The 10,112-nt window shown below is 36.9% G+C and overlaps 1 protein-coding gene across 3 annotated transcripts in view; it reads right to left on the bottom strand.

Moving 5' to 3' along the window:
- LOC107038331 (probable JmjC domain-containing histone demethylation protein 2C) overlaps window positions 1–10,112 on the bottom strand; it is a 151,144-nt gene that overhangs the window by 88,925 nt on the left and 52,107 nt on the right. For all 3 annotated transcript variants that reach the window (XM_015257373.1, XM_015257374.1, XM_015257372.1), the window contains exon 7: window positions 8,733–8,820. In XM_015257373.1, coding sequence (XP_015112859.1) covers window positions 8,733–8,820 — 88 coding nt within the window. The remainder of the gene's footprint in view (window positions 1–8,732; window positions 8,821–10,112) is intronic.

Here is a 10,112-nt window from a genome sequence, read left to right on the forward strand (position 1 = left end):
CAAAAAAAAATTAATTCAATTCATCTTGTATAGGGTGTAGGAAGTGGAAAAACACACCTGTGTGTTTATACACACAGGAGTGTGAAATACACACGAGTATCTGAATACGACTGCGTGAAATAGACATGTGTATAAAAATACAACTGCGTGAAACACACAGTTGTATAAAACTTCAACTGCGTGAAACACACAGTAGTATGAAACTTCAACTGCGTGAAATACACAGCAGTATGAAAATTCGGCTGCGTGAAACACACAAACTTCACGCATGCGTGGAGTGTATGGAGTGTACGGGAGTGATTCACGCAATGGTGCGAATAGTCACGGCCTTTTTTTAATTGAGTAAAAATTTTTGCTGAATAGAGAGGACTGAATTTACATTTGATTAAGTGGTAATGGAAAAACTGTTGTTAACTAGTGAGTTTTTTTAAATATTGAATTCATTGAAAATTCAAGAATATGTTCACCTGAATTGTCCTGATTTTTTCGTGGAATTATTGAACGGAAATTTACATTTGGAATCTTCAACGATGAAATTTCGTGAATTCCAGTGAACCCATAATGTGATAAAAATTTCCAACAAATATAGTGATAATTCCGACAATTTTTTATAGTGCACCGTTAGAAAAAAAATGTAATTGTATAAACAATTGATTAGTAATTTTCAGGAGAGTGACATTAAAAATTCAATCATCTTCCAAATTTTTAAGCAGCAAGAAGATGAGAATTCCCAACTTACGGATTCCTCTGAATGGTCAGGGAACTCCGTCAAAAATTCCTGAAATTCCAAAAATTTTAAAGGAATTGTCTGAAAACTCAAGGGAATTTGGTAGTGAATATTTTCACTTGAAAAATCGGATAAATTGAGGAATGTCCGTCCTCCCGCCGCCAAAAAATGCGACTTCACTTGAAATTCCATTGACTTTTTCCTTTAAATCGAATTCAATTGTTCTTCCGGCAAATTCAGCCAAATTTTTTTCACCAAGAATCCTAACTTCCTCCCTCCATCTCTCTCTCTCCCGGTGTTTTGTCTGGATATTGACTAAACGACCGATAATTTATAATCCGTTTTCTCGATGTATATAAGGAAAAACTTGCGTTAAAAGGACGCGTGGGCCGTTGATTCGCAGACGCTGAGGCGGGAATGTATCGCGCAGGCCGAGACCTCGGGGGCGGGCAAGAATAACCGGCTTCCCTGCACCCCCACCCACCAGTGTTTTATGCACGCTTCACTTGAGGTATACATTGAAATCAGGTCGATCAAAGTGAAGGAAATAAATATTATCCAGCGTTAAATCCCATTATTTCATTATCTCACCGAGTAATAAATAATGTGTATAAATTAATCGATAAATGTGTATCTGTTACGAACAAAGACGAGGTCGTTAACGTTCCGATCTCTTAAAATTCGCCTCCCCTGGGACCCGGATGTACGAAAATAGAAACGTTAAGACCCAGTGTGTTTATTCGTGCAACAAACTCTTGAAATGAGATGAATTTTTGGCGAATATCCAGAGCTACTGCTGCATCACGCGTTGAATACACGAGAGCCAATCTCACGTTTCGTTGATGTATAGTTATCTCCCACTGAGAGTGACCTCCATACGTAATAACTCGTGGCGTTCGTCGTCAGTCGAGACTGAGAAAAGCCACCTGTGTAAATTTACAACTATTTTTCAGGGCAATTAACTGGAGTTCTTAATTCATTCAATGACAGAATTTTTTTTTTTGTGAGAATGTTGTGATTGTTTAAAATTATTAATGTCTTGCCACGTGATTTATAATACTGATCGATTGTCCATTCGTGAAGTTTTAATAAATATTCAGTACTGGATTACAATAATATATTTGAACTGAAATTCAGTTTTCATTGATTTTAGGATAAAAAAGTGAAATTCCAACGAGAGAATTCCCTGAAATCAAGGGGAATTGTCAAAAATTTCAGCCAAAAATTTTCCTCAAAAATCACCTCAGTGTAATTCTCCCATCCCCCGTAACTCAAATTTTTTTTCTCCCTCTCCCCCTTCAAAAAAGTTTAGTTGGATAAAGTGAATGAAAAATGAGGCAAGTTCTCAAGGAGTTTCAGAGGGTAAAAGTTGTCGGAAAGTTTTTCGCAGCGATAGCGCTTCGCTAGTCCGAGCTTCCGAGGACTTTCAATCTCGTCCAACTTTTTCCCCGTTTCCCTGAAAGCGCGGACAGATAAAAAAACACGTTGAACAAAAAAAAATGAATTTGAATCGAAAAATATAAATGGGAACCCCAAAATTAATAAACAGTCAAAATATAAATGTCAACAGCTAAGGGTAAAAATGTAGGGGTCACAGTCTAAGGGTCAAAATTTAAGGGTCAAAATATAAAGGTCAAAATCCAAAGAATAGAATCTAAGGGTGATAATCTAAGCGTCAAAATATAAAGGTAAAAAATATGAGGTTTAAAATATAGGGGTCAAAACCTAAGGGTCAAAATACAAGAGTCAAAATCTAAGGATCAAAATTTAAAGCTCAAAACCTCAAGGTTATAATCTAAGGGTCAAAATATGAGGTTTAAAATATAAGGGTCAAAACCTAAGGGTCAAAATCTAAGGATCAAAATTTAAGCGTCAAAATGTAAGAGTCAAAATATGAGGTTTAAAATGTAAGGGTCAAAACCCAAAGGTCAAAATCGTCTTTGGAAACCTGTCGAAATGTCTCGTCCACCTGTCCCAGAGGGGGGGAGGAGATAGGAGAGAGAAAGATAAAGAAAACAAGCGTCGTGTGTCTGGCACCTGCAGCCCTCCATAGTTGATTCTAACGAATCCCTCAAATTGCGTATCCCCAACCTGCACTGAAGACCCCTCGCGCACCAAAACACTTCCATCAATTTGTTAAAACCCCTCGTCATGCCCTTAATGACTCTAATCGTCATTCACAAACTTCCAGAGACATTTGGCTGGCACATAACTGAGATTTCCCTAGCCCTAGATTAGATGCTCCTCCCCCTGGAAACCCGGCGATTAGCTTTTCATTGACTCCAATGGGGGCTTATGCAGCCGGGAAATTCCATCAGAGTTACTAGACCAAAGGGATCGATAACCCAAGCAAGTTCGACACTCTTTGAGAGCCATAAACTTCGTGACAAGCAAACGCACACATATAAATGTATTCGTATGCAGCGCAGACGTGAGTTTCCCTCATTCTCCTGTATCCGAAAACTTGGAAAGCACATGCACATCGTGAAGACCCACACAGCAAAAATCAGTGTCTGAATTTCGCACACCTTTCGTAGACATTTTTCAGACACTAAAAAACGTCTGAATAAAATGAAAATGTGTCGGAATTTCTAACATAAATTAAGATGTTGGGGCACCTGTTTGTCGAAAATTCAGACATATTTTCATTTTACTCAGACGTTTTTTAGTGTCTCAAAAATGTCTACAAAAGTTGTGTGAAATTCAAATATTCATTTTTGCTGTGCAGAGTTTTCATCAATTAGTGAGATTGTTGGATTTTTTCGAGCAGCAGAAAGGCAACAATTCGCCAACTTCCTTGAATTTTCAATGAAAACATATCTCAATACCAAATTATCCATAATTTTCAATTAATTAAAAATTCACGAATACATAATAGGGAACTTGCATGAAGCTCAATTCTTTCTAATTCCCCTATTCACACATTCCTCGTAACATATGAATAGCGAAACAGTAAAAATTATGGAGAAATACTGCCTACATGTCTTACGATAATTAATTGAAAATCAGTTGTTCTGATAGGCCAATTTTTCGGTCATGACGTCACGAAGACGCTCAGGTAACGCTTCATTGGTTGAAAAAGAAGAGAGTGGGGAGTTGTCCCCCATTCGCCGAGGCGCACTTTAAGATTGGGTTAGGTCGGCCCGAGCCATTCTGTGATTGGTCCAGCACTCGACCGTCCGTGTGACGTCATTAGCGATTTCAGAGTGTTAAAAATCTTCAACTTTTAACAATTAATTATCAACTAATGAGCAATATTTCGAACATTTCAGTAGCGAATTGGTAAACCGGTATAAGTCGATATTGACAATTGGCCAGTTTTCAATAAATATCTCGGAATCTAAGGGAAATAGCGAAATTGTTGTAATTTCCTTTTTTGTAGCTCTCAATTTGCTCTACAAAAAAGATTATGACATCAATTTTGCTATTTCCCTCAGATTTTGAGATATTCATTGACAACTGGTCAATAGTCAAAATCGACTTATACCGGTTTACCACTTCAGTACTGATTTGTAAATGAAAAATGAATTATTCCGGTCCCAAACATGAGATTAGAAAATTGAAAAAAATTCATGCAATCTCCTTATTGACCCAAAACGTCCAGTTCCCCAAAAATTCTCAATTTTCAACCCCAAAATTCCTCGAAACATCAGCCAACCGTTCCACCAGTTTACAAATCCCCCTACGCCTCCATTCGATTCCTCAAGCAATACAGAATTGATATTTTTTCGCACGAAAAGAAGGTAAAAGTGAGCAGTCAACCTCGGGGCATTAAACTTTCACGATAACGACACGGCAAACGTTTTCGTACTCCGCCGCAGTTGGAGTGAAAAAAAAGTAAAAATTGGGTTGGGAAGGGGGGAAATGAGACGTGCGCGCGAACTGCTCTGGCGGGCAAACTTTACGCGTACAGTTTGCCAACGATAATTATCCGAGTTTCTACAAGTTTGTGGCGCACGGGAAGCGACTGTGTTTATGGGAGACGCGGCCAGCTACCCGGGGCTCAGTACAGCCAGTTGTCCAACTCCATAGTTATTGTTTTCCCTGTCTCTTTCTAGTTTTGTGCACAACGGTAGAAACATTTTAGGAAGTATGATATAACGAGCGATATCTTCCACTCCGTATGCCAGTGGTTTATTAAGAGGTTTACTTGGGTAGTTTATATTTTTCTTGTGATGTTGGTCTATAATTTCAGCGTAGAGCGTGCATTAAGTACCGTCATTTCACTATTTAAGCAGCTTCCCGAGACTTTTCAGATTTCCAAATGTTTCCAAGTAATTAAAAACGAATAATTTAGATCAAATTTTCGTTATTGACGCAATAAAATCATTAAAAAATGCATTTTACCCGTGAATTTTCACTCGTCAAGGGATTTGCGTCAAAACGTGTCACCTGACACGGGGATTTATATTTAAAGTGGGGGAGTGCCTCAAAACCGATGACGAAGTTGAATAAAATAAGAACCATGGAGAGACCAGAAAAAAGGAAACGAAGACGACACGAGGGGACGAGAAATAATGCCGACAGCAGTAGACTTCAAAGAACTTGACTCTTTCCCTCTCGCGCTCTGTCTACTTTATTACCCATGAAGATGGGGAAAGAGAGATGAACGAAGGGAATAACTGGAAAATGTCGCATGTGAAGTCTAACTGAGGGACTTGGAGACTACCTTCGAGGGAATACCTAGTCAAGTTTGTCAAAGGGTTACAGATTTTTCAACAGTTTGAAGCAAATTTGCTGTGAAAAATTAATAATATTTTTGGAGGATCAAGCACATTCTCTAAAGGTCGATATATCTATATATATATATATTTTTTTAATCGTGAAATTTTGATAGAATATTTGTATTTTAATTCAGTAGCGAAGTGGTAAAACGGTACAAGTCAATTTTGACTATTGACCAGTTTTCAGTGAATATCTCGGAATCTAAGGGAGACCGCAAAATTTTTGTTATAACCTTTTTTGTTGAGCCGATTGAGAGCTACAACAAATGTAATTACGAAAATGTCGCCATCTCCCTTAGATTCGGAAATATTCCTCAAAAACTCAACTCGGAGACTATTTTTCCACCAGGAAGTGAATTTTCAAACAAATTCACAAATTCTAAAATACATTGACCTTTATCATCACCTCCTAGGGGTCAATATGCTTCAGTTATAGGAAATCCCGATAAATTTTGAGATTCAAGACGCTATTTTCTCCTGTGAGTGCACCATATTAGCTATTTCTCCCAATTTCCTCAAGAAATTGGCGTTTGCTGTCGATCAGAAAGTGCAAAAACCCCTCAATGTTTCATCCAGTCAATCCTCCTGTGATGCATTTCCCCCAAAGGAGACGAAAAACTCGGCGAAGCCCCCGGAAAGTCTAGTTTTCCGCCCCTTCGCCACTTACGAGTGTTGGCATAACGCCAGATTTTATTTCCACCATGTTTCGGCTTCTAGGTCGCGCCAACTCGGGATACATTCGCTCCTTTACCCCATGGCAAAAGAAAGGGGAGCGGATTCAACAGATTTCAAGACAATTTGAACCAAAGAAGTCCAAAGAGAAAGAGGAAAGAGGCGAAAAAGAGCTAAGACAAAAGGACATTTTTTTTTTTTAATTGAATGAGTTTTAGGAGGTACAAAGAATTGCTTCTCTGACTCAACTTCACGTCGACTCCTCTCTTTTATCCACTTTTTACCAGAGTTTAGAGGGACGACGAGAAAAGGAAGAAATAGAGGAGCGAGACGAAGTCTTTTGTTTGTTGAGACCGGTTTGCAGTTCCTCGAACCATTTATTCCGGCTGGCGCTTTCGTGCTTCTTCTTTTCTCTTTCTTGGCCTACAAGCCCGTCTTCTCATCTTATACAAGTTCCACTCCCAACTCCTCCTCCCCGTCGTATTCCCCACTTTTTTTACAACTTTTTTTATTTCGCCTCATGATGGCTCGTTTGCCGTCTCGTGGCAAAAGTAAAGGAAGAAAGGTGGAAAAAGGAGAGAACGAGGGAAAATAGAAGACAAACTACGAGTTGGAATATAATGGCGAAACCGGATGGTCCGGTTCATGAATGAAACTCACGCGTGGCTTTCAAAACACAATGACATGGAGATTTCGATGATCGGTGACCTCAGTCGTGAAAAAATAAAGTTGAGAGAAAACTCTTGAATCAAAGCGAAGAACTCGAGGGGATATGAATTGAGTGTTAGATGAGAATTGAAATTTCATGGTCTGTTGAATTTAATTTGTGAGGAAAAATCATGAAAAATATTTTGCTGAAAATTCCATGAATTCTCGCAACTTTTCTGTGAATTTTTAATTGATTGAAAATTCAAGAATCTATGTAAATTATTTTTTCTGATTTCTAGTATTTGTCGTGGGATAATTGCATTAATATTTACAGTTTCCATTGATTGTTACACAAAATTTTGAATTGTTAATAGTGGGAGAAAAGAATCGATCATTTTTGAAACGTTGACTAATAATTTTCAAAAGACTGGAATCATATTTTACAGAAAAATTCTCCAAATAAAATTTTAATATATTGAAAATTCAAAAATGTAATTCCCTGAATTTTTGTGATTTTAGTTAATTTTCATTAAATAATTTTCCATAGAATTGTGAATTTTCAACGACGAAATTCCTTGAATTTCTGTGAAAAGACATAATTTATTTGCATTAAATGAATGGATTTATTCAAATAGCTTGTGATGACCATTTTATTTGAATTTAAACTCTATTTTTCTCTGTTTTTCCATTACCGCCAAATAAATAATTTTTTTTAAAAAGAGACTATTAAAGATATTAAATTCATTAAAATGTAACAATCCTTCACTTAAATCGAATGAATCCTTCATTTGATAATAATAAAATATTCAATTAAAATAACGACAGGAGTTATACGATCAGTTATACGAATGCACTCCAATAATGATTTTTTTCGGTGTAAAAAAACTAGGATAAAAATATTGACATTAATTACTCTCCTTTCATGTTCCGGTCGAATGGATTTTTAGAAAAAAACGTCGATCTATGAGGCGGAAGTGAACATACAAGGGGTGGGATGAAACGTATCGTGAATCACATGACGCCCTATCGGAAATCGAAGTGCGGATAAACCGCTATTGGGGAGACGATAACGATTAATAGCTGCCATTCAATGCATCCCGTACTATTTCCATCGCTCATCAATGTTTTTTTTTCAATATCTCGCATTACACGGGCAATTAACCCTCTTTTTCATTGTTAGTTCAGGCAAAAATAACCCACGTTTGGGTTGAAAATAGTTGACATGTGGTATCCACTGTCAATATATCTCATGAGGTAGCTCTGCAGTTATAAGAATTCAGAAGATACGATACGAGTCAGGAGTAAAGAAAAACATTATCATATTTTGCAATCAGAATTATTCTCCTTCGATCTTCGAAAAAGTTTAAAACCTCGCGGTAAACGGAGTTAATTCGATATTGACTGTTGGTCAGTTTTTGACGAATATCTCGGAATCTAAAAGAGATAGAAATTTTTTTGTCATGACCTTTTTCGTAACTCTCAATTGACCCTATAAAAAATGTCATCAGAGAAATTTTGCTATCTGTTTTAGATTCCGAGATATTCGTCAAAAACTGACCAAAAGTCAAAATCGACTCAACTCGGTTTACCACTTCGCTACTGAATTGTTAAAAAATTTGAACAAGTAGTTGAAAAAAACTGACATGTCGCTGGTAAGGGGAGGTGAGGCAAAATTGACATTTTAGACTTTTTTAAACATTCATAACTCAGGAATAAACTAATTAACTGAGAGGTCTGGACGTATTACAAAGCGAGACGAGTACACATCAAGGAAAAAGAAAAACTGTTCAATTTCACCAACATTTTTTTTAAACAACATTTAAAAAAAATCAAAGTGTTCATTTCGCCCCTGCGTCCATGGTATGTAAATAAAATTGATATTGTTATTCAAAAATAACAATTTTAAAATAAAAAATGCGAAATAGTTCTTGAGAATCTCAAAACGTCTGAATACCACTCACCTTTTTCAATTTGCGGAGGAACGAGTGCCTGAGCTCCTGGTAACGCGACGTTTCCCGGCCGTCCGCGAGGTCTCCTTCCGACTCGTGGCTGCAACAAACAACATTAATTAATTCCACCTATCCACCAGCCCCCGACGCAAACCCCCGGCAGTGTTAGAAAGTTACTCTTGAAATTTCAATTGAAAAAGCTGGAAATTTTTAACAACCACAAAGTTACATGAATGTTCTGTATAATTTCTGTATCTTCGTTGACGAATCAGTTAATTTCTTGAATATTCAAGTAATTCTCGATTTTCAGGTCCATACGTCTCTGAAAAACCTCGAAATTTTTGAAAATTCAGGCAATCACTTTTCTGAATTTTCAATCTATTGAAAATTGAACTGTATGTGATGCTCAATCAGGGATGGACATATCCATAAATTATAAAGCCCGCTAAATTATTCAGCAGCCAATTCGTTAACATCACTCTTAAATTTTAATTATTGAAAAAATCATCAATAAAATTAAATTAAATATTGAAATTCCGAATTCTTTATTAATCAATAATTCATCTAGGAAGATTGAAAATTATTTGGACAATCAAAAATCCCCTATAAAAAATTTTGTGTTAATTGCTTGATAGAAAAATTTACAGTTCCATATTATCAAATATTTAATTCATCATCAATTGGAAATTTAGATTATCAATCATTTTACCATTTCCAATTTCGGTTAGTATATTTCAGTAGCGAAGCGGTAAACCGGGTTAAGTCGATTTTGACTATTGGCCAGTTTTTGACGAATATCTGGGAATCTAAAAGAGATGGAAAAATTGTTGTCATGACCTTTTTGTAGAGCCAACTGAGGGTTATAAAAAAGGTGATGGGCAAAATTTTGCTATCTCTCTTACATTCCGAGATATTTCTCAAAAAATGCCCAAAAGTCAAAATCGACTTAACCCGGTTTACCGCTTCACTACTGATTTAAACCCTAATCAATGTACCTCGGAAATTCTTTTAATATCAGATAACCGGAAGATTAATATTCAATTTTCCCCACGAGTTTCGAAATTCAAGCTTTCACAAAAAAATAATTGTTTAACCCGAAACCCCAACAGTCTTGAATTTTCAAGACGAATGATAAACGAACTGACCGCATTCACTCAAAATTGAATTCACAATTGACTGAAGGTCCAAGAAATTTCCAACAGTGCCCTCAAAAACCAAAAAACATCCCTCGTATTTTTCACGTTCCACATTTTGTCAACTCCATTAATGCCACAATTTCCCCTCTCGCCGTGCGACATGACTCGCGGAATTCCGAAATGTTTCCACAAGTACTTCCCTATCCCCTGGCATTCGTCTCTGTCAGCCCATTTTTACTCTGCCCCCCCCCCCCCC

Source organism: Diachasma alloeum, unplaced genomic scaffold (assembly GCF_001412515.2).
Source record: "Diachasma alloeum isolate Michigan unplaced genomic scaffold, Dall2.0 Dall_scaffold_00280, whole genome shotgun sequence".
Taxonomy (NCBI): Eukaryota; Metazoa; Arthropoda; class Insecta; order Hymenoptera; family Braconidae; genus Diachasma; species Diachasma alloeum.